At 37.3% G+C, this 25919-nt stretch overlaps 1 protein-coding gene across 8 annotated transcripts in view; it reads right to left on the bottom strand.

Moving 5' to 3' along the window:
• Window positions 1-25919, bottom strand: part of FRMPD4 (FERM and PDZ domain containing 4) — a 388479-nt gene that overhangs the window by 46473 nt on the left and 316087 nt on the right. For 5 of the 8 annotated variants that reach the window (XM_085559044.1, XM_077781595.2, XM_077781599.2 and 2 more), the window contains 2 exons: window positions 18957-19117; window positions 16760-16862 (listed from right to left, as the gene is read on the bottom strand). In XM_085559044.1, the coding sequence (XP_085415170.1) occupies window positions 16760-16862; window positions 18957-19117 (264 nt within the window). The remainder of the gene's footprint in view (window positions 1-16759; window positions 16863-18956; window positions 19118-25919) is intronic. The other 3 variants (XM_085559068.1, XM_085559072.1, XM_085559070.1) reach the window with 1 other exon arrangement.

Raw genomic sequence — 25919 nt, 5'->3', positions numbered from 1 at the left:
TCATGATTTTGTACTTTCTGCAGTCAAGAAGACCATTCTTTTCCACTGAAACAACACTGGGACTTTCGTCCATTCACCTGAATACCATAACTCATAATGAAGTACCTAACAATTTGGACTCATGAAAGAAACAGAGAAAGTGCCTGCTTCAAAATACCTGCTTTTTTTTCAGCTCCTACATAAAAAATCCACTAGCTTTTTTCTGTTGTAGCTAGCAAGTGATGTTAAAGGGTGTTATTGCAAACTATGATAGCTCTCAGGTGCTGCCCATGAGCCCCTGCACCCTGCCCCAGAGAGGTTGATGTGAAATCACTTCAAACTTAAAGTGATGCAGTGAAAAAACGGTAGGAAAGTCAGTACACAGACCATTGTACTGAGGGATAGAACAAACACAAGCATTTTAAACCTCTATATGTTTTCCTTTACAGGTTGAGGAATGAACAGATCAAAGGCAGCCCTTCTGAGAAGGACCTGGGGGCTATAGATGAGAGGCTGGATTTGACCTGCACTTGTAGTCCAGAAGGCCAAACGTGGCCTGGGCTGCACCAAAAGCAGCGTGGCCAGCAGGGTGAGGGAGGAGATTCTGCTCCTCTGCTCTAATGAACAGCTGCATCCAGCTCTGGGAACCCAAGCACTATAAGGACATGGACCTGTTAGAGCAAGTCCAGAGGAGGCCACCAAGATGATCAGAGAGATGGAGCACCTCTCCTGTGGGGAAAGGCTTAAAGAATTGGAATTGTTCAGCCTGGAGAGAAGGTTTTGGGATGACCTGATTGTGGCCTTCCAAGACCTGTGGGAAGCCTACAAGAAAGATGGAGAGAGGCATGTAGTGACAGGACAAGGGGCAGTGGCTGAGAGTAGCTTTAAGCCAGATATTAGGAAGAAATTATTTACCCTGAGGGTGCTGAGGCACTGGAATAGGTTGTGCAGGAAAGCTGTAGATGTCCCATCCCTGGAAGTGTTCAAGACCAGGTTGGATGGAGCTCTGAGCAACCTCTGTCTAGTGGAAAGATGTACCTGTCCATGGCAGGGAGTTGGAACTGGATTATCTTTGAGGTCCCTTCCAACCCAGGCCATTCTACGATTTATTTACGACTGCCATTTGTTGTCATTTCTACTGTCATAAAACCTCATTCTCTAAAAACTCTTCCAGTGTTTCTCCCTCTATGGTTTTGTTTGGCAACATATAGCATTACCTTAAGAATGGGTCTGGTCTACTTGAAATATCAAATTTTCATGTTGTGTTTTCTGAAAAATAATGAACGGTGCCTTACTAAGCACAGAGTTTCAGAGAAGGGAGGGTGATGGGAAAGGGACCTGCAGAGGCTGGCATGGGTTATCACTGGGAATGGCATATTCTTTGAACTACCCTAGATCAAATAGGGAAACATTTTATTAAATCCTGTTATTCTACCATTTGTCAGCTGTATCGTAAAATTAGGAGGCTACAAGGAGAACCACTACAAGCAATTAATGGGATAATAATTTAACAGTCTGATTCAAACTCCACTGAAATCCACCAAAAGACTTCCATCATCTTCAAAAGGCTTTGGGTCAGTCATGTTCCTGGAGGATGAACATTGCTCCATTGTTCCATCCCAGGAAAATTACACACAAAAGCACAACAGGCAGCAAAGCAACACCTTTTCTGCCACTTTTAAAACACCTTTGTCAAATTTTCCATTAACAAAGCCTTGAGAAAGTAGGGACTTCTTGTCAGAAAGCAAACTAGAAGCATTTCTAGAAGTATGTATTTTAGCATATATATTTATGGACACATCAACATACAAAATATTCATCATGTTTAGAGCTGTCCTTAAACAAAAAGCCCAAGCATTACTCTCTGTGCCTGCAAAAACAAATCCACCATGCATCTTTGGTAAACAAAAAATAGTTAATTTACAAAGTTGTAGAATTACTTTATTTGCACTTGACTGTTAAACACCCAGGAGTTTCAATAGATCTGGCACTGGCAGGATAGATTGAAACAACACTATTACTTTCTCTGTATTATGCTTAATAATTATAAAATGCTGTGGTTTATTGCTCCATTTACAAGAGTATTGCTAAACAATTATCTTAAAAAATGTATTTTTGATGGAAGAGCCACTGATGTTTGTCTTTATAAATTAAGCTAGTCATAAAAGTCCATGTTTATAATAATATTACCTTCTTTGAAATAACAAAATAGTCCATTGGTGGTGCACTATGAGCACCTACTGGGAAATTCATGGTAACCTTCCTCATGTATTAGATATCTAAATGAACAGCCTTGATAAGAGCATTTCTTTCTCCTCATTGTTAATGACATACATACAAAAGTACTATAATTATTCTAAAGCAGCAGCTAAAAAAAATTCTCATGGAGATGTTGGTAATCCATCATGAGGAGAATACTGTGAAGACATACAATTAAAAATCCAAATATTCTTTTCTTGAAACAATTTAACTGTTCAAAAGCATCTATCAAATACTTACACAAGCAAATATTAGAATATTTTCCTCAAGTTTAGTATTTAGTCAATAGCCTATATTTTCTGTGGAATATATTGAAGAGTAGAATATGAAAATATTTATAAAATATACAGTACATAGCTATTCAAAGAAGTTACTGCACATTGCCCTTTGATAAAACATCATCTTTCTAATCAAGGAATTAGTAAAAAAACTGTTGCTTAAATAAAAAATAAGTTTTAGATCAGTAAATCCTATCAGATTAAGGCAATCATGCCATATTTTTGACCACAGTACAACCAAATGAAATTATTACTTCTTCCTACTGTTTCTGACATTCAGAGCTATACTTATCAAAAGAGAATTTCAGTTCAGAAAAAAAGAAATAGTACTGAAATACACTGTAAACTGTGTATGTAACAGAAAAGTAACTCTGTGTCATTCTGCATTTGACTTCCACTGAAAAAAACAGGTCATGAGCTCCAGTGAAATAATACACACCTCAAAAAACAAAAAAACAAACAAAACCACCAATCAAATAAAAGAAAGAAAGTGAAAAATAATTTTGAAAAAAAAGTCATGTTCTGTGTAGCATCAGTATCTGGTGAGGCTGCAAGTCAGGAGACATCCTGAGCCTTGTGGGCAAGCCTTTGAAAAGCTCTGTGCAGCACTAAGTGCAGGTAGGCAGAACACAGGCATGGGTGACAGTGAACAAGAGCCCAAGAGCAGAAATTTACTACTGTAAGAGAGAGCTACTCCTTTTTCCTCCTTCCTGGAAAACTCACATCTTCCCAAAAAGGACTGATAGTCCCAAAGGAGTTAAGTACATCTTACTCAACTCCTCAAAGTCCAGATTCAGGTATCAGACAGAGCAGTCTTTCTACTCACAGATCCAGGACCAACACACAACTTATATCTGACTTGGTCCAAGCACAAACTTCCTGGTTAAGTGTTGCTGGTAGATATTTTGTAAAGGCCTTATGTTATGCTAGAGTTATAGCACATCTTTCCAAACAGATAAAAGTTTATAATTTAAAGATTTGAAATTATGAGGAATGACCACAGTTCTCTCCATCTCTTACCTCTCATAATGTGATTTCTTAGGACTAGACTGGACTTCTTTTATCAAGGTGAAAAGATACCTGCTATCCCAATTTGTCCTTGGTCAGGTAAACCTGTATTGATCTGTTCTGCAGCAATCTAACTAGGCTGAGTTTCTTATGAATCTCATAAAAGGGGAAACTTGTGGTTAATTTTTGCTGGTCTTCCCAAACTATATCCAATAACCAGCACACTTTCAGGAACAGACAGCACTGCAGACCTTCTATGGTTATATATAAAATTTATATTGCCTCCCTACTCCCACTTGATATTCTTATTCTTTTTATATCCATTTTATATTCATTCTATTAGCTGCAATGTACTGCTCTGAAAGGTCAGATTCAATGAATTATTTAATGCCATGGCAAGCTGAGGCATGAACTGCTGTATCTTAACAGTCTCTGTAGTTTAACCCTAGGCTGAGCTTCATTATGTTAGCCAAGGGGATCTAGAGAGGAATGGTCTCGATACCAGCTTTAATCCACTTGCTCTGAGCAACAGACACTCTGCACTTCACCTTGGCCAGCCTTCTTCTGAAACAGTTTTTACTACCAGAGGCCATATTCAACACACTACACTGAAAAACAGCACCTCCCTTGTAATGCCAGCACACAACTTTCAAAGCTCCTTTCCCTAAATTTCTGAACTTCTGGAACTTCACCAGCTATTGCCACATAACGGTGGTTCCATCAGCTAGAGGTGTGAAGACCCAAGTTCAGAGAGAGTCACAAAAATTATCAGAGTCCTGGAGCACCTCTACTATTAAGACAGAATGAGAGAATTTGGATTCTTCAGCCTGGAAAAGAGAAAGCTCCAGGAACACCCTACAGCACCTTCCAGTAAATTAAAGAAGGCCTCTTAGAAAGATGGGGACCAGCTATTTAGCTGGGCCAATGCTGCAATAGGACAAGAGTTTTTAAACTAAGATAAACTAAGATATGTTTAGAATACAAGGAAGAAATTTACTGTTGGGGTGGTAAGGCACTAGAACAAGTTACCCGGAGAAGTTTAGGCTGGAAGGGGCTCTGAGCAACCTGATCTAATGGAAGATGCCCATTGCAGGGAGGTTGGAACTAGATGATCTTTAAGGTCCATTCCAATACAAACTGCTCTATGACGTGCTTATTTTATCATCCTTAAGTACCAGCTTTGCCATGATCTCCAGCTCTGCCCTCCTGAACTCCTCAGTATCTCACAGGAAATGGAGTTCCAGCTGTTGCTGCCTTACTTACAAAATTCTCATGATAACAGCTTCTTCTGTAGGTGAGACAATCTCCAGGGGGATCAATTTAAGTGTACTGTGTATCTTTGGCAAAATGCATGCAGTATCTCACTCTCTCTCTCTCCCCACAGGTAAACCTGTATACCCTATGAACCCCATAAAACCAGTGATACTCATAAAATGATAGGTGTTATAAAAATCCCCTCTGTTCACATCTTTCCCCATTTTAACATGTATTTTTCTTGCAAAAAAGAAATTAAACATGATTTTTTTCTACTAGAGAGAATCACAATGGCATGGTAGAATTTGCACCTTGTATTTATAACTTTTCAGTACAGATAAAGGAAATGTTTCAAATAAATATTTTAAAACTGCCTAAGCAACTCATAACAGCTTGGCTGTACAAACCATGTAAAATGGTCATGACAAACCATGTAAAATGTCAAGATTTTGGGTAACATGAGCTGCAGAACCTCAGGATCTTGTTTCTAAGTAACGCATAAATCCCAAATCCATTATAATAGAGTTTTATGAATCATATTCTTCCCTCTCCACACATACATACAAACATGTGCAAATGCCTGCATACAAATGTAGAATATATACTGCATGCTTATGGCATGTTATTTGTCCAATAAACAATCCTAAGTCTTGCATTAGCAAACTGTATCCTCAGTCTATATATCTGGGAGCATAAATTATGCAATTTCCTCTTTGTCCAAAAAAACATTGTTGCTAAAGAATGTGCTGAATTTTATTTTTCTCTTATATGTCAGTGTGGTACAGCTCCTTCCTTAAACCCATGGCAGTTTCAGTGAATTATTGATGAACTCAAGCCATCTGCTGGACACTGAAACATGACTGTAATTGGTGTAGAACACTAAGAAATTGATTCAATAATTTTTAAGGGGAAAAGGAAGAAGTATCTTTACTAACGCAGTTGTCCTAATATTTAATTAAAGACTTTGAACACAAATAGAATGTCATATGAAATGCAGAACAAAAGGGGATTTCTGGTCACAAAAGTGTAACTTCCATGTAAAATTGAGCAGTAAGGAGAATAACACAAGATGAAAATAAAAAAGAATATGGATTACTAACTGAATTAATTGTTTTAATTTTTTGCTGTCTTCCAACATGAAGAGTTTTTGCTATTTCCCTTGATAAACTCAGGCAGATGGTATTTTCCTTTTAAGACTCTGGCACACTTTAATGACACACAGAAAATAATATTGAGCAGAAAAGATGAAGTATGGAATGAAAATTTCAGTGTAAGACTAAACCTCATTATTCCTATGGTGTTTATGAAATACAGATGACCTAAAGGATTTTCAACTGCTGTAGCAACCATTTTCTTCTACAAAATAACTGCCTTTTCCACACAGTGCTTTCTGAGTAACAGTCCTGCTGAAAAGCTGAAGTGATCATAAAATGGGTAAGTTCCATGATACAAGATGACAAGACCTTTGCCTCCCCTGGAATCTTGTTTGATTCATAAGCTGAACAAATGTGGTTTTAACTAAACCTCCAATCAAACTGAATTACTTTATTTAACAATATAGACAGTGGACTGCAGGGATTTTCCCTTGTGCAGTAAGTAAAATATATGAAGCTTTCGTCTGCATGAAGAGGAATAGGAGCTAAAAGAACAATTAACATTTCAGCACATAATATGTAAGAAATATGCCTTTGGGGAAATGTAGGCTGATGGCAATCTGGTTTTATCTCTGCAGTCTCTCCTTTTCTATTTGCAGTCTCTAGTTTGATATTCTAACTTCTTGGTTTCTCAGAACCAGCTTCTTTATTTCTCAAACGAAGCCAAAGACTAATACCAACATCATTTGGAAGTCACCTGCTTTGAAATACATCATTTGTCTTTCTCCTCTTCCTGTTGCTGCTTTCAGGAGGTTTGTGAAGACTTAGTTGTTAAAAGTCAAGCAAAAAGTCAAACAAAAAATTATGTCTATGGGAAAAAAAAGCCCAAAAAGCTAAAGTAGTAGCTAAAATACATCTCTTACACTGCTTCTCATGTGTTGCCTGTAACAAATTACAGATGATCAATTGTCAAATCAGAAATCAAGGAAAGCTGACTAATAAATCCCAGAGAAATCTAACATATTAAGCTGCCTTTTGAAGCATTCAATGTTTTCAAAATTATTTTTCACAATATTTATTTTATACTAGCTTCTACTACTTTTTGTCTCAGATTAATGAGAAACTGTTTTTCTCCTTTGGCAGCCCACTGTGACCCAGTCATCCCAATCAGTGCTAATATTTAACTGAAGAATCTCACTTTGGGGACTAGTGAGCCAAAATATGTAAAACTGTTCTCTTCCTTTTTTAACTAACCTCCTGTTTGGGCATATCAGGTAGAGTTAGAAGTATGTACTCAATCTCTTGGCAATTTTGAAGTCCTTGTTGGCTACACTACCACTAAATTATATGATCTAATTCTGCATTCAAACTTTTCTACTCCATCAACCAAAACAGAAGTCCTCGCAACATTTCTATTCCAACTACATTAATCTATCAACTGCTAAGACAGACTGTGAATCACAAAATTATTTTTATTGGAGGGAAATAGGAAAGAGAATGGACTTGTTAGTGACAGTCTTAAGCCTTTTGATCAGATTTTTTTTAAAGCTTCAAAAACCCCCAAAAATCAGGTCTTGCAAACACACACACACAAAAAAAGAAAATCAAAGTCAATTGCACTGAAAGCCAGATCCAATTATTTTACAAAACAATTAAATCTAGACATTTCTCAATCAGAAAAAGTCACAGAGAGTTTTATCAGACTTGGATTCAGAGAATCATAAAAACATAGACTTGCCTGCGGTGGAAGTGATCCACAAGGACCACTGAAGTCCAACTCCTGGCTGTGCACAGGAACACCCCATGAGTCACACCCTGTGCCTGCAAGTGTTGTCCAAACAGTTCTTCAAGCCAGGGTCAGTGCTGAGGCCATTTCCCTGGGGAGCCTGTTCCAGTGCCCAGCCACACTTTGGGTGAAGAACTTTATTCTCATATTGAATCTCATCCTCCCCTGGTACAATATCAAACCCGTTTTTGTCTCTTTGCCCCTTCCAATCTAGTTTAACTATTAAGTATTGACTTAGGTACTTTCTAATTTCCACTATTTTTTGTGCTTTTCCAACTTTTTAGATGAACTACAGGTTGCAGGTTTCAAGCACTGACATCCCTAACATGTTTTTGGCAGATTGAAAGGCAACTTTGCCATGAGAGAAGGAATATGAAATGGAAGTGTAGAGGTAGCCACTAAAAGTGGACCTAAGGTCCTGAGGGACAGCCACCTTACAGACACACACAGCTTCAGGAAGCACCATTCTTCATTTTATTTTACTTTATAGACTAAATGTCATCTGGAAAATAAACAGAATTGTGAAAGTAAAAACTAACTGAGAATTAGGAAGACACAGCATCAGCATGTTACAGAGCTAGAGAAAGATCTTGATCTCAGGGACTCCTGAGTCAGCTTCCATTACACAGTTCATTAAAATTACACTGTTATAGCAATGGATCATGGAGTACCAACACCTCTCCATGACATTTTTCTCTGAGTAGGGTTTTACTCATTTACAGTCACTCTCCTTATATCCTTCCCACCCTAGGGAGTGCTGCTTCCACCTTGACAGGGGGAAAAGCCTGTAAACTAAAGACACTTCAAATTAGTGGAAATATACAAGACATTACAAACTGGTCTTCTTTCACCCTTCTCTCTCAACAGTTTAAATTGCCTTTTATCTCCTATGAACACTGATGCATGTAAAACTGCCACCTTCAAAACAGCAATCCTTATAAAGAGGCAATGTAAATGCCTTTCCCTCATACTACGTACCTGTAGCTGACAGAAGTCTCCAAGGGTCAACTTACAAAACCATAAAAAATGTCATGTCTGCTTCTCAGCTCTTGACATCACCTTTACCATCTTTCTATCAAAGTACAGCTTTTTGGTGTAATTCAGAGAAACTACAAGCCACTTTATTGACAATGCAATCTACATTCCAGTATTTTAAACAACTACTTCTCTGTCATCCTGAAGCTATTTAGGCAGCAGACGAAAACCAGTTAATTTCTGTGATTCATACAGCTAGCACTGGCTCAGGACAAAAGGAAATGCTGATGCCACTACTGGGAAAAAGCCACATTGTGAAAGCCTTCCCAAAGCGTCACAGGCCCACAACCATCATGTCTTCTCAGAAATGGCTATGTTTTGCCCTTACAAGAGCTTCATTAGCTGATGTGTATGTGCTGAATTAGTCAGCAACCGACTGGCAGGATAAGGGAGTTATAAAATTCCCAGTGAGGGCAAACAGACACTTCTGTAAGCTCAGAGTTACTTTGTGAGTTCTGCGCATACAGTGGGGAAGGCATCTCTGTCATCTTCCTACTTCACAGCCTCCCCATGCTGGCAGCCCCAGGTGCATGGCACAATCCTCTCCTGTCAGCCTATACTGCTTCCCCAGTCCCAGAAACTGATGTTTCCCAAACAGCTCCTGAAACTGTCTCTGGCTTGTGTTTCTCCCCGATTTCTACTTTCTGCTGATTAAATTTCACTGTGAATACACCTGTGGAAGTCTAGGTGTCCTGTTGTAATGTCTTCAAGGCATCCACAGAACATTAAAGTACAAACAGCACAATGTAAAGACCTGGCTTGCCCAACATTGTCTTTGAGGATTTGGAAATGTCATTTCAAAAGAGACATATAATGCAGCTGGAAAAGAGAAACCTTGCAATTGTGGTAGTTTGACACCTACCCTCCAACCCTCCCTACCCCAAACACAGGATGGGAGATTTTTAGCTACCTCCTGCTACATATTACAAGCACATATAATCCTTTGGTGCATGGGGCTTGAATAATCAGTGCAAAGAAGGATAAACATCTATTGCAGAGCATGCAATATAAAGGTAATTAATCACATGGAAGCATTAATTCATAATAAACTCAAAGCTGGCTGTTCATTTGAATGACTTTACATGGAAACAATTACTCTGAAACTTTCACATCAGTGCATCTGGCTTTAGAGCAAATCTCCCATTTGGACAAGCCAACACTTTTGTTTAGTTGGATGAGAAGCAAAAAGCTCGTCAGAACAAGCTAATGAGAGCAACATTTGCTGGTTTACATCTGAAGAACCAATCAGTACAGTTACTTGTGTACAGCTGTTCCACATTTCCATTCATACCCCCACATTCCATAAAGCAACTTGTTAAGGAGCAGCTGACCTGAAATTCATCACGGGTGATTCCTTTTTCTAGAGAGCAGAGTGAGATGATGACACAACACTTCAGAGGCCGGAAATCAAGTCTTGAAATATCAAAAAGGGCCTACACTTGCTAGCTCTGAGGGCCATTCAGCATGGTTAACACAAAAATGAAATTAAGTTTACACAACAAATTGAGATCTCAGCATTCAGAACATCTGAACTATCAAGGCCAAACATTTCTAAACCATGTCAGTTAACTTTCTGCTAAGAATAAGCAAGGATATGACACTGAATATCTTTCAGACATATGATGAATTTAAAAGTGAACAACGTCCATAGTTGGTATTGATTTTAACAATAACAAGTAATATCTTTGTACAGCTTTCAGCCCTTATAGGCCTTTGAAAAGGTAGGCAGGCATTTCTGAAATGTTATTGCAGATTAGTAATTAAAATCTGGAGAAATCTGAAATAGTCTTCAATATATTAGCTCAAGAACAAGAAACACCACAAAAACCAAGAAAACAAGATAAAAAATATTAAATGTGTGCTCTCACAGATTCAGAGCTAATTTGAACTATGATCCAGTTATCTCTGTATTACGTTGCAGAAACACCTCAGAAGATAGAAGATACATATCTAACAACACCTTCAAGACAGAGAGGAACTGACTTCTAATATCCTGACTCTGAGCTCCCTGCATGGGCTAGCTGATCAGATGTAGCTAATTAAATGCTCTGGCAGAAGGCTTATCTCCATTCATAGCACTTGTAAAACTCTTACAGATCACTTGGTCCAACATTTTGTCCCTTTGTTCACTATTATGTGTTTAAAACCTAAAACACTAGCAATTCATCAATCAGGGCCTGACACAAAGTGGGTACAGCCTCCAGATTTATACCCTGAACTGGGAGTATAATGGAGTACCTTCAAATTAAAATGTCTGCATGACTGGTTTTTCAGAAAAAGCAGTTTTCAAAGTTCATGGTTGCTAAGCAATATCACAGATAATAGCTTAATATGCTTGATTTTTTTCTCTATGATGCTGATGAAGAAAGAATATCTTTAATAGTAAGTCCACCAAAATTTCTTTATCCAGTATAAGAAACTGTCTAAACTACATCCAGAAACATTTGAAAAGTGGCATTTTCAGCTGCTGTGAGATGACGATGATGACAGGCCCTGTCACTGAGCTCCCTTTCACATTTAGCTGTGAGGATAGAGTAGGAAAAGTGGTTTCCTGACATACACAGAGTCAAATGGGAGTGACAGAATCCTCATTCATTTCACAGTGATGGTGAGGAGGGTCAGTATAGATTAAATTCATGTTAGCACTTAAAATGCAACACACAGCCTAAAATCCTGGAAGGTTCCTTCTCTCCAGTCTTATGGCAATACACAATTAAACCATAAATTCTACTGAAGAATTGAAAGAATCCTCTAGATCATCTTGATGAAAATTTGCTGCGACATTAACTTGCCAGGGAGTTATTTCAGAGAGGTTTTTGAGTCATTTCTCTTAAACAGAAAATAGAGCCAACAAGAAATAAAAGCTCTAAATGAATTTCACCTTTTTCATTTCTCGCTTTGCAATTTTAATCTTTTAGTGGAATTCCAGAGGATACTGAATACTGATTTACTGCTGTTCCAGTTGCAAGGAATGGACTAATCTAGCCTAATTTAGCAACCTAGAAGTCATGCTTCTACTTAAAAATACTTTTCTGTTCTTCTTCTTTAGACAGTGTATAATAAAGCTTTCTGCAACAGGCTAATTTTTCCAAAACAAGTATTTCAGATGGATTACCCTCTTCAGATGCCAATTTCTCCTGGATGGCTGACTGGATAACTGTTTTAATTAAAGTGTGTACAAAGTACCACTACCATGCCACTACTCACTGTGTAAGCAGTACACTTGTGTGTCACGTAAAATTTCAGTAAAATACCTTGCTAAATAAAAAGACAGTTTACATAACTTGGGATCCTTGTAGAATAATGACTACTCTATGCAATCTAAGAAAAACAAGTCATTCATGTTATAGGAGCTGCCTATGAACAGCTAATAAGGCAAATTACCTGTTAGATGTTTTTCTACATTTCAAAAAAAGGGTTGGTTAAACTGATTCTCAAACAGATACAAATGTAACATTAACCAATGATAATGAGATACATAAAGTTCTGAGCAACCAATTAATTTATACCATTAGTATACCTTCTAATATGTCAGTGTTGCATTGTTGCTCCCTTTCACATAAGGAAAAAATTGCTCCATTTTGCCATGACTTTAATGTTATATCAAAGTACTTATTGTTAAGTATGTGTGAAAAGTTTTCACAGAATCAGCAGCAAAATAAACCCAAAATAAATAGCTGCTGATATATTTTGAACTGGCTGCACTTCAAATACATCCTTTGTATTCCGTTCGCTTGCTACTTGCCTTGACTCGAAGCTTACATTTAGAAAAGTGATCTTGTTTCTTCCTCTTTTTTGAAGTTCTGTAACTGTCTGTCTTGAATGGAATTAATCTTGACCACAGCCACAAGTGACTTGCAGAAAACTGACCTCTCATTGCAAGGGAATCCATAAACACGACTTCTGAGTTTGTGCTGGAAATAGCTCAGGAGAACATAATATGGTGCAAAAGCCATTGAAAAGCACCCAGAAATAATGAGTGCAAATTTGTCTGCAAACCATACTTGATTCATATTTCTGCCACCCTGGCTTTCAAAGGACGACTTGAACACTAATTAAGTGTTGCCAATAAAGCAGAGACAAAAGAATTCAGTGGATCAGAATAACCTACAGGGGATATTTATAATGAATGTTCCTGATAATCTCAAGACCTTAGACTTCCTAGGATACAAGAGTGTCCCTCAGTTCTTAAAAAACAAACCAAAATCTCTCACCAGGTTCCTTCTCAGTATCCCCTGGAGTCAGCAGAAGTGGCTATAACAGTTTTCTACTTAAGGAAGATTATTTCCAGTAATGAATGTTTAAAAAGCCCACACACAATTAAAATATTAAAATGCAATAAAAAGCCAATAGGAAAATTTCTATAATATGCATTGCATTTTATTTCTTGAATTTTCCTGTCGTAAAACCATTATACAAAAGGGAGTATCTTGAAAAAGCAGTCTATCTATTTCTAATCCTGTAGGAGTAACAATTAGTCAATGAATTTGGAGCTGATAGGAAAAGGGCTGAAGAAAATAATATTATCTAAAAGAAATTACTCTGATTTATTTTGTGTGAAATTTAGAAATAAAGCTGATTTATTGGTTAGGGATGTGCTTTTTCCTAACAAAAAAAGATTTAATTGACATTTTTCAGTTACCCTTTTTGGTGGATGTTTTGAATTTTTTTTTAAGATAGACTTTTTTAAGAAAGCAGGAATCACCTCTTCCATTTTCTTTTCCTTCAAGCTCATAAGTCTTTGCATAAGTTAATGTTCTGACAATTTTTTCTTGGAAAACAATTAAATATTGTGTTTCATTAAAAACTCAGTTTAACATTCAAGGCTGACTTAACATCTAACATTTATGTACACTTCACTTGGAAGTTTTGGGCTTTCCTAATCCTGGTGAAGTTTGATGTTCACCTGGTTGTGAAATCTGCTGTTTTCTTTTCTTATGCAATTTGGGTTTTTTTTTCTATTTGACATGTTATGATCTTTATATCAGTATTTTGAAAGTAGATTAATTTTTTCTACACTCTCTGCAGTTATAATGACAAATTGCTTGTTGACTTTACAAAAAGCATTGAGGGAAAACTGCATAAAACTAGCCACTGAATTGCACATGAATATAAAATATACCCTGTTATACCAAATCAACAAGAGACCACAGGAAAAAAAAAAAGTTGAAATATCAATTTCTCATTAATGTGTTGCAGTGACCACAAAATAGTACAGTTTAAGATCCTGAAGAAAAAGAGGAAGAAGAGGCCAGTCTAAAATCAGAGTGCAGCTTGTTCAGGGCACTGGCAAGCAGGGTCTTTTGGGATGCAGCTCTGAGGCCAGAGCTCAGCAGAGCTGGGTGATCTCCACAGAGAGCCTCCTCCAGGTGCCAGAATGGTTATCCCAATCTGCAAGGAAGCAGGCAGGCAAAGCAGGACACCAGCGTGCCTCCAAGACCCAGTGCAAAATGGAAAGAGATCAGAGATGGAAATGGAGACAGGTTACCCAGGAGAAACAGAGAAGCTGTGCCTGGCCAGGCAGGGATGGGGTTTGCAAAGCTCAGATGGCACTGAAACTTATCCAGAATAGATGAAGAATAACAAGAAGGGTCTCTACAACTAAAATAACAGTGAAAACCAAGGAAATACAAACTTACTGCTAAACTGAGTGGGTAATCTGATGAAGGATACTGTACAAGCTCAGATGTTTGATGCTTTCTTGGCTTTGGCCTTTAGTGGCAAGGTCTGCCACCCTGGTCCCTGAGCTCAGTAACAGAGTTTAGGGAACGGAGGCAGACAAAGGCTGAATTAGGGATTGCTTAGGTAAGAGTGACACTCACAAGTCCATGGGCCTAGATGGGATGCATTTAAGGCTGATAAAGTTGGCTCATCTTTTTGAAAGGCCACTTGTTGAGAGCTGAAGCACCTACGCAGTGTGGTTGTAAAATTGCCGTATTTGGAGATATTAAAGATTGATTAGGCAAGTGCTGAGCAGCCACATCTAACTTTGACACTACCTGGCCTGGAGCAAGAGGTTAAACTGGATGACCTCCAGAAATCTCCTCTCAGTTCTTCTATGATTTTGTGATTATGGTCAGTGAGTAACCTATGCATTTAAAACACCCTCACTGCTGACTACTGAGATGCTGCTACCTGCAGGAAAACAAGATTCAAAACTTCTCTCATGTACATTGAAAAATGCAGATGCATTGAAAAGTTGCAGATGTAACTAGTCCATATGAAAACCTTCAATTATTCAGAAGAGATTAATTATTTCATTGATGTAAATAATTGCTTATGCTGTGGTGTCAGGACTGCACATTGACAGTGTCTAATCATTCCAGGCGTGCCCACTGGTATGAAAAGAAAGCTCTTATTTTCAAATGCTGTAACATACAACCCCAATATATTTCACTCAAAATTTCATCAAAGAACGAGTCTCTGTCAAAATCCCAATAGCATACAGGTTTTGAGAGCAGAGCTAGAAATACAGTGTAAGAAAAATATCACCTAAAGCTTTCCTTGGAATGAAACAACACTTAATTTGACATTACTTATATAGTCAATGTAATTGGGAAGGGTGACATTCTAATTGAGTTTCTCATTTGAAGGCAGACAGAGAATCAACTATACAATAAATTCTGTTTGACTCAGGTCTAATCAGCCTATTTTTTTTACTGTTATTATTACATATTGCTAGAAGCAGAAAATGAGATAGCAAACCTAACTTTACTTAATATCAAAGAATCAGGAAAGAATGAAGAAGATAATATTACTGCTTTATTGAGAAACAAAGACCTCAAAAATTAGTATAAGACCTGTTTTTGAGGCTTATACCAGTAGTCAAGAGAGACCACAAGACAGAACTTTATTAGAAGCAGGACAGTTCTTTCAGTTTATGGAGTTTACTCATAACAAGAAGCTCATAGCAAATTTTGTTTGTTAGTTGACTTGCAGGTTAACACTTTTTTGAAAAAAATCTGAAAATATATTTTGTTTAATCCCACCTAACACAGATGAAGACTGTCAGCATTGCTGGCATTTTTATACTATTTCTGGAAGTTTTCTTTCAACTAAATCCCCAGGAAATGAGCAGCTATTTGCAGGAGGAGTACAACTGCTGTAGCACTTCCTGGCCGGATTTCTGTAAACAAATGTGACTTTTCAAAATTATACAGGTAACAGTGAAAACACTGATAGCTGTAAGTTTTGAGAAGAGGTACCTGTACCATTAAAACCTGAGCATCTCTCAGGAATCAACAAGATCCATCAATTCAGAGTTTTAACCAATGGGAAGGAGAATACAGAAACAAAAACTGGTGTACAGCAACCAGGCTACTGGAATTTAAATTATTAATTATTAAGTTTATTTTTTTACTTACTTGCCATTTTTCTGTGCAGTGCAGCAACATGCCTTGTTACTCCAAAAGCAAAATCTATTATATGAATTGCAATACATCTTTTTCTATATCCTTAGCATTTTTCAGTCACTGTTCTTCCTTTCCTTCTACATCCCATTACAAATACTGACATTTCTCCTTTCCAGCCACTTTTTTTGTCTGGTTTTCTGTCTTCTTCTCTCTTTCCTGCTTGCTTCTTTCACACAAACTCACCTGCCTGCATTCCACCTAAACACTTTTTTGAGCTTCTCTGCATATTTACATTCATTCCTTCACTCTCAAAAATCTCCCTACCATATTTTCTTTATTTTTCACATAAGAAAAACCTGACTTAAATTTCTTCATGTGAAAAATGAACAGTAATGCAACAGTGAGTGGAGCTCTCATGCTTCAGGAATAATCTTTTCAATAAACCATACCAAAAATGAATACCAGGAGAATACTATTCCTCTTTTGATACCCAAGTACTTTGGAGCTGCTCCTGGATGTTTTTATACTTTTTCAGCATTTTAAGAAGACACTTCATTTAAATACTAAAATAATTCATAATTCTTCATTATAACGAAAGCAAAATTATTTTCTCTTTTTTCACCCATGAGAAGGCAAGACTTGCTGTCCTACTGACTGACTGCACAAGGCAATAAGTCACTGGGTTTGTAGTTTAAGTGACAGGACATCAACTACCTGACAAGGTCGATGACTCTCTCCCTTGGAGCAGTGCTGACTGGCTCATCATTAATCATTATGATCTGATCCCCTGGAATAAGCTTTCCTTCAGAGGGGCCGCCTGCAGACAAATGAAGACAGAAAAAACAAAAAGAGCACAGGTTAGCAGGTCATTGTAAACACACAGACACTGTTGTTCATATTCTACAGGTGTTTTCTTTTTCTTTAGCTATTTTTTTAACTATTTCTGATGTTACCAGTACTCCCTCACCAGAAAAATCTTGCAAGCTAGTGGTTTAGCAGCTTCTACTGAAGTTTCTCAAGTTCTACCTGTATCTAACCACCTAAACAAAGGGCTCGGTTTTCTGAAGGGCCAAAAGGACCCATAAGCCATGGACTAATGCATCCTTTAAGGTGTGATCAACCATATTTTAATCATTCTTGATCAATGTTTGTCTGATGTTTTGTAAGACCACCCTGAGAAGGATTTCTTTTCTTGTGAACAAATGATCCTGTTTAACTACTGTTAATAACAGGAAGATTGTTCCCATGGTAAATATATTAGATCTTCCTGATTGGAATACATTGTTTCCTGTCCCAGGCAAAGTAACACCAGAGAACATCTTATTCCTCTTTCCTATGAAACATCACTTACACATTTGAATGTCATTCACAGGTCTCTTCTATGACTTTTCTGTTCTAGGCAAAACAAACCTGTTTTCTTCAATTGGAGACAGAAAGTTTTTATACCCTGCTGCTTGAATCTCTTTTCTGCTGGATTCCTACCACTTGATGAACACGGGTACATCCAAAAGCATTGCTACTTTCAGTTAGACATGAATATTTAGCATTAGTGTGAATAGACAATCAGTCTTGTATATGTCTATGTGGTTTGGATACTGGCACTACTGAATTGCACATTGAGTGCATTGTATTTTATAAGATGCACATATTACTTTGTTTCTCAGCACAATTACATGCCCAGAAGATGATGTGACATCACAGTTCCTAGTGTAAAGATATATCCTCTGTAGTCTTTGTCTTTACAGTCTGCAATGATGATACATAAAAAACCAAATAATATTACCACTATGAAGATAAAGTCTTAAAAGAAAATGTTTCAGCATCAAAACCAATTCATTCAACAGCTGAGCTAATGCTGATCTTTTACTCTGCTTGCTTTTAAAACTTTACTCCACTTCCATATCCCACATAAATGGATACAAATCCATGTAGGAGAATGTTGTCCTGAGCTCATATTTCCTCCTATTCACTTGAACAGAACAAAGTAAACACATTTTCCAAATTTTAACATAAAACTACATTAATAATGCCAAATTGAAAGAAATGAGCTATCTGGATCCTGTTCAAATATTAGTTACACTGCTCACTTCATGTGAAAGCAATACAAACATAATCAATGCACACACGTTGGTAAATGACATCAGAATTTCATAAAGTCGATTTTGCCTCTCCTCTGCTCTCTGTGGGGGTTCTGGAGAACATATCGAACAAGAGCAAAGTCAAATCCCTGCCCTTGGCTGCAATTTTACATAACAGCTGAACTTTTAAGCATAGAGAGCAGGAGCCTGCTATTTGGGAAACGGATTATCCCAGGTCTGATCTCTTAAAACTTCAAAATATCCAAAAACCTCACTAATTTTCACTGTAGATAAGATATTTAGGGATATCTTTTGACCCGGCTTTTAACCATATAGTTGTCCAGATGCCTTCATTAAACAAAAGCCAGCAATAGCATCCTCTTTTTCAGAAAGATATATTGTTTTTATAAACCTAGCTTTCTTTGGGAAGGTGATGGTGTGAATGAGAAATATGCAAGTTTTTATTTCAGAACTCAACATACCTCTTGAAAATGCTGATTCAATGGTAATGAAGGTGACAGCAAACCAATATAAAGATACCAGGGAGAAGACTTTCTTTCCTTTAATGAAATGGGTTAACTTTTTTCAGGCAAACAATAGTAATGGCTCTAAGCAATAACTCCAAACTGGCTTTTTGCCAATACATTTATGTAATGTTCAAAAATGAGTGTGAGGAAGGAAACCACTGGGCAAGACAAGGCTAGAAATCATATCTAGTATTTGTGATTACTTTGCCTGCCTGAATATTTCAACAAGTCTCAAATTTGTAGCTGCATTTCATCTTAGTAGGCTAAATCAAAGTTTTCTTCTGGGGTCAGATGGAGAAAACATACCTGGTGTTACTGAGCGTACAACAACTGGCTTTTCACTACCAGCCACAAACCCAAATCCTAGCACAGGATCCCTCCTCATTTCCACTTTCCGAGGGGTTGGAGGGGTTATTTGGCAGCTCTCTATTCGAGGGTCTTCAAATGTGGCTGATTGTGTCATGTGACTGTGAAAAAAAAAAAAAAGATGGAAAAAGGAAAAAAATCATTAAAACATGATTTTGTGGCATCTACTTGAGCCAAGCAATTTGTGCAACGATATGAGATGAATATCTGAAACGTTCTCACTAGAGGAACTAAAACACCAACTTAATAATTTTCTATTAGATTTTTGTATGCATTAAGTAATAATGCTGCTGGCAGGTCTCAAATAGTAATCAATAGTATCAGGCTTTAAAGAGGCCTCTTTTTGACAGCACACATTTAATCATATCCCATATAGGAAAGAAAAACAACCTGATAATAAAACCTTTGTCATCTGTGCTTGAATTTTTCATCCTTCAATTTTGGAAGGGAAAAATAATAGTAGTGACCTACTCATAACATAAACCACAACAATTAGAGTCTGTCAGCCTTTTTAAAAAGAGGACACACATTTTTATTTGGGGGTCTAACATGTTAAGCATGTTTCTGAGATGAGTCTCCCTTCCTAAGGCACCCATAACAACTCAATATTTGCTATTTGGATAAACTATGTGAAATCACATCAAAATGTTCCAGGGCATAAACAAACAAAAAAGATATCAATAAAAGATATTTATGTGGAATTACTAAAATACTTTACTTTCTTCTGTGTGTTATGACAAAGCCTATTTATTGTACCTAGAAGAAAAAATTCTTGTGGCTGGAGGGAAAGATCTTGAGTTTTCAAGCAGAAAATAGAATGGATGAAAGTTATCCAACATCACATATCCATGAAATAGGCAACAGTTTAAAAGCATAAAAATTTTAAATTAACATTACTAAACACTGAAAGGTGGCTGATGCTGTACACAGTCAGAACCAAAACATACTTTGCAATTTCCACCCAATGCCTGGAGTCCACAATGAATCACAGCTACCAATTCCTAGTGCCAATCAGACAGACAAACTGACCACTCCAGCATCATACCCCAGACACCACTCACTGAACTCATGTGCTTCAGGAAACCAAACTACCACTACAGGCAACAAGCAATATCTGGTCAGCACAGTACAGATTTCAGCTCATGGCATCAACTTATTGCAGAGAGAGATATATCCGACAGACCTCAGATAATATTTAAGTAGCCTGACCAAGAGTTAACTCTTTTTTTACTTTCAAGAGACTGTAAGTCTGCAAGCACTGACTCTAGCTCATGGTAAATAAATGCAGCAGACACATGGAGGAAGCCGAGTCCCAACCTCACCCGCAGAGAGGGCACAGGCTCTGAGAAAGGTAACAACCATGTGCCTGGCCTAAGAATCCTGAAATGCACATCAGAGAGGCAGGGATCCCTATAGCACTAGGCAGTACCATCTATTGGTGTCCTCATAAGTAATTAACACTATGAAAGTCAAGTATTTGATAATTTTACATATAACATGTTATAACATGAGGGTTAAGGGACTATACCATGCAACCAGCATTGTTGTTCTCACCACCTGTCCCTTTTCCATCTGTGAATACAACTCCCTGAAGAACTCCAAATTGGCAGTCCATAAGGAGAAAGGTATCATTCAGAGATCTATTTTCAGCATCAACGACAAGCAAAAATTTCTCTGATCTTTCCCCAACACATACACCTTGGGCATAACATCAATTTACTTTCTCTCCATGGTCTGCTTCATTACTGATACACAGAAGAGCAGCAAAATCTCAGTAAACTCTCAGTGGGAGTCTATTTCTGTAACTGGATTTTTCTAAGGCTTTTCTTCAAAGAAGCTTTCTATCCCTATGACTAGATTCAGTCTGCCTAAGAGTAACATGCTGTCTTTTTATGCATATGATCAGAGGCAGCAGAAGCTACTTCTTTACAAAAAAAAGAGAGAAAGAGAATATCTCTGTGCTCTCTTAATATATGCATAAGGTGGGGTCAGCAAGGAAAGTACTTGTTTTTTACTAGCTAGAGCATCATATCTGATACTTCATTCTCTTCCTCTTCCTCCGTCTATTCCCCCAGCTTTTGTCAGTTTATTTTAAATAACATTCTTTTGTTGTTTTCCAATGAACTGTTAGAAAACCCAGATACTTATATGCAGACCTTTTAAGAAATCTATCTTCAAGAACTCCCAGGCACCTCCTCTCCATAAATTTCTATTTATGGTTTGTGCTTCTAGATATTCAAACATTTTTTCTTTCTAATGAGACAATTTTTGGGGTGTTACTGGTCTAAAAAATGATCTATTTCAACTTGAGAACTTTGTTTTGGTAGAGAAGACAAACCGCATTTTTCACCTCTCGTAGATGACAGCCCCAAAAAGTTAACTTTCCACAAAGTTAAGATAATCTATTTAATAATTTTTTCCTAATAGCTGTCTCTATTTTTGTAACTGGGGCACTACAACTCCAAACAGAAAGCGCCTTCTGTCCTAAAGAGAAAATGCCGTATTTACAAGCAATGTAAATACTTGAGCCTTTGAAAACTACTTTCCTGCCATTGTACATTGTCTTCTAGAACTTTTGCAATCTGTTTTAAAAAAGGAAAAACCTCAAAACAGCTCCAACCCCCCCCAACAAACAGCAGCACTTCACATAACAAATTCTAAGAACAGACAGAGATTTGCTTAAAAGAGCAGCCCTGCTTCTGGATGCTCCAGCCCTTGCCTTGGCTGGTGCTGAGGATCTGCAGCAGCACAGCATCAGTTATTCAAAGTCTAAGCAAGAGGATCAGCGAGGAGCAGTCCATCATGATTCTGAGTGGCGTAGCAGACACTATTGATTTTTAAGGTTATCCACATTGAAATACATCAACTACAAAGACTCTGTGGCTCACGCTTCCACAGCTTGCAGCATTGGATATTCTTGTGCCATTCAGAACATTGGGGGTGTATTTCAAGAGAGTAGCAAGATGTATAAATATGATCCCAGAAGAGATTAGATGAATGCTCAAAGCTTTTTGTGTTGGTACATTGACAAACCCGCTTCCTCTTGTGGTAAGTTCATTATTGAGATGCCAGTTGTGATACCACACAGTTCAGGACTAATTTGAATTTTGCATTAATTGGAGGTATTTGATTTCCATCTCAGCTATGAAAAATATTAACTTCTGCAGAACAACTATGCTACGAGTTCTAAACCAGAATCTAATATGCTTGGGCTCATAAAAGCCACTTTGTGGAACCCTACCCAAACATCCCTTACACTCTGCAAGGTCTTTGAAGAATAACTGCAACACTACAAATTTGCTATTTGCTTAAAAACACCCTAAAAATTGTATTTAGATAGATTTAGATACAGTTCTTACATCATACCTAAAGATTTATTTTTCTCAAGGAAAAATGGGAGAAAAAGAAAAAGCCTGAGACTGTAAATATGAACTGTTCTTTCCACATACCCAAACTCCAGCTGCCCTTAGATTGCCTTTTCAAAGAGAGACACTTATTTCCTCCCATTTTCAACAGCTGAGATTAGTCTCTGCTTTACAAAAGGTCATCTTCTCTGATGCACTCATGTTGTCAGCAGTGGGAGACTGCTGCCATATGAAAGAGAATAATTCTTAGAGAATTTCTTGAACAGATATTTTATATACCAGACTCTTCAGAGAGATGAACTACCAGCTATGGAAAATCATAGCAGAAGTGCAATCATAAGCACTTACTCCCAAAAACTCTCTGTGGCAATTGCTCTAGTCAATATAGAAGGTAGCAGGGGAAATGAGAGAGAAGGCATCTGAGTGTGCATGCACCAACACACAAAGCAGAATAGAGACATTGCAGGGTGGCATAAAATTCATGTGCACACTTACCCACAGAGGGGCCTACAGTGAGCAAAGAAAGAAAATTAGGAAAGAAAAACACCTTGGGGAGCACTGATCAGCTGCATCGTGGCAGCTAGCACATGCAAACACAATTCAGAAGCCCAGGACATTATGAGGAGCTCAACTTAACATTTACATATCCAAATTCATGCTTGGCTTAGTCAGAGGTGTGGTTTTAGACTGATACTTTGAATCTTCACATAATTATCTTCAAAATTATTAACTTGGTAATATTTTCCATGGAAACCTTCCTATCATTGTCTTTATTTAAATTAGAGGCTGAATAATCCAAGAAATATATAAACAAAGACTGCAATCGAGAGCTTGACTTAATAATGCTGACTAGTAATTAAAAGCAAAATATCTGAGTACAATGATTTGCATTTTGATGTCATTTCCTGACACACCAGGGGTTTTTTTGACAAAAAATGGAGTTTTCATTTCCACATAAAAATGCTTAGAGCTCTAATTCTTCTAAAAAACTGAAAACTGTGGTATGAACTCAGTGATCCTAGTATGATAAACATTATTTTAGAAATAAGTAACAAATGCACCAGAACAACTTTAGCTCCATTCTGCAAAGACTTTGAAAAAGAAAGCAGAAAAAGTGATACCTCAAGCTGAGTTGAATACAGCTGCACACCCATAAACTCTAAAACAACTGTAATTCATTAGCTGTTGCATCATATTTGTTCAGGGTGTCTCATTTCATATTCCCCCATTACAGTTTGTTTCAATTACTTCATAGGTTAACACCAGCTTGCAATTTTGAGGTGTTTAATCCTTAGCTTTTAAATAGTTACAGTATTTCTGCTATACAGATTGATTTACATACAAAATAGACTTTTTCACTTGAGACACAGCAGGTGTAAACCTAGTCAATAACAAAGAAAAGTCTGTGGAAATGTCAAATCACTCACAGACTGATGAGTGGAAGTGGGCAAGGAGGATGGAGATAGGGACTTTTTACCAAAGGTTTAATTCAGAAATAAAAAAATCACTTCAAATTGTTGAGCACTGTTAAAATCCTGTCTCATTAATCTGGAGGAGGTGGAGAATCTGCTTTGTTGATTGTAGCTGTGATTTTCAACAAGATCTGTACAAGTTAAGGACACTGAACAAACTTTCATTTACAATTATCTGAGTCCCTACCATGAGTCTCTGCCCATCCTGTGTCAAAACTACCTCTTCATACTCTGTGAACTCTATGAGTCTTAGGCTCTGCACTCAGAATTTCCTGGGAGTGGGAAAAGCTATTGTAGCAACACAAGGAAGTAGATTTAATTCTCATTCAATCACTATTCTTCAGGAATTAGCACTAAGTAAAATAGCTTGAGACAGATTTATGGAAACTGATAACATCATGAGGGTATTCTACATTTTCCTGATTGATAATCTGAAAAGACTACCAAAATAACAATGACAGGTAAGAGAGAACTGTCACAGAGACAAAGAAATATGCAAACCCTCCAGAAAATTAAAAACTGATCTTTGTTAATTTAGCTCAACTAGTAGCTAAATATGAAAAATAATTTCCTTCCTTCCTTTCTTCCTGGAACCTCTCAGTATATCCCAAGTTAATTTTTGTTCTCTAAGAAATCTCTAAAGAATTATTAAGAACTAGGACACAAGTGTCAAAATCATGCATCAACTGCCTTTTACTTGAAAATGATATTTCAAGAAAAAAGTGCACTAGTAGTTATTACATTGCTCAGTAAAACTGCTGCTCCTACAGAGAATCTGGTGCCTTGACAAACTCTTTTTTTCTCCATTTTGCAGGAAACCATAGAATCGCTCAAAGCTCTAGAATTTTTTTAGACATATTCAACAGACAAAAATTTTATTTTCGGTGCTTAAAAACAGAGTCAACTTTTAACACTTCAAGAAAACATTCTCTGTATTTTCTGGTTTTTGTGCAGCTGTATATACCAAGAATTCAGTATCACAGCCACAAAATACAACTGGGGCTCTTTATCATATTTTGTTTCTTTCTTTCTTTCTAGGACTACTTTTTCTTGCTCCAGTGTCAATTTTTTTTTGTCTTTTAAAGCTTCTTCAACAGTTAAATCCTCCAAAGTCAGGTCATTTTATAACACCCTAGAAAATGTTTGGCATATGCCATCTGGATGAACATATGGTAAAAATGTAATTAGAAAGAAAAAGGTTTGCTGGTTTCAGAAGAAGCTGGTGACAGCTTTTTTGATAAAATTGGATACAGGGAAATCTGACACGTAAAAAAAATTTCAAAATCCACTCTTTCACTGTTGGGCATGATCTGCAATCTAAAGCAAGGCAAAGTGAACCAAAATTGCACTGAATAAAACTGACATGAATACAAATTCAGAGGGCTAAAAAGATTTATGCTCAACTTTAGTCAGGCACTGAGAAAAACACACTGAAAATATAATTCACAATGACAATTAGGATTCATATTATTACCTGTGTAAAATGTGAAATACTTCTGCATTCTGCCTTATTCTATATAGGAATTTCATATATTGGGATGAAAAAAAAACAAAACCAAAAACTTCTATAATTAAATCCCACAAAAACATGGAAATAAGCCTCAAGCCCCAACTGCCAACTAGCAGTTGCTTGCTTTGAGTATTGTATCTACAGATTGCTAGAGAATTTATCTTTTTAAATTATTCTTCTCTCAGAGTAGCCACAGAAATTTCAAAAGCTCTTTTCATGATGAACATTGGATTTCCTGTCTTTTGTATTGAGACAGGACTTTACAGGCACATGCCAAATAGCAGAAATTGCACAGAAATATCTCAGTGAAAATTGGTGGAGAAGGGGCCAACCAAATGCTGGAATTGCCTCCCCTGGAAGTTGATCATGATGCCAGCCGCTGCCTGACTCAGTGCCCAAAATGCACAGCCAACATGGGTGTGGCCAACGGCGAGTAAGTCTGAACTGCAGCCATGCACGTGCAGCACGTAATGCACACAGACAGTCCACCCCCCTAACAGGCAGCAATGCACTGATGAGTGGCACTCCTGCACGCAGTTTCTGTCCCAGAAAACTT

This window comes from Lonchura striata, chromosome 1 (assembly GCF_050655825.1).
Source record: "Lonchura striata isolate lonStrDom1 chromosome 1, ASM5065582v1, whole genome shotgun sequence".
NCBI lineage: Eukaryota > Metazoa > Chordata > Aves > Passeriformes > Estrildidae > Lonchura > Lonchura striata.
The sequence above is the reverse complement of the archived record's forward strand: the minus strand, read 5'-3'. Positions and strand labels throughout refer to the sequence as shown.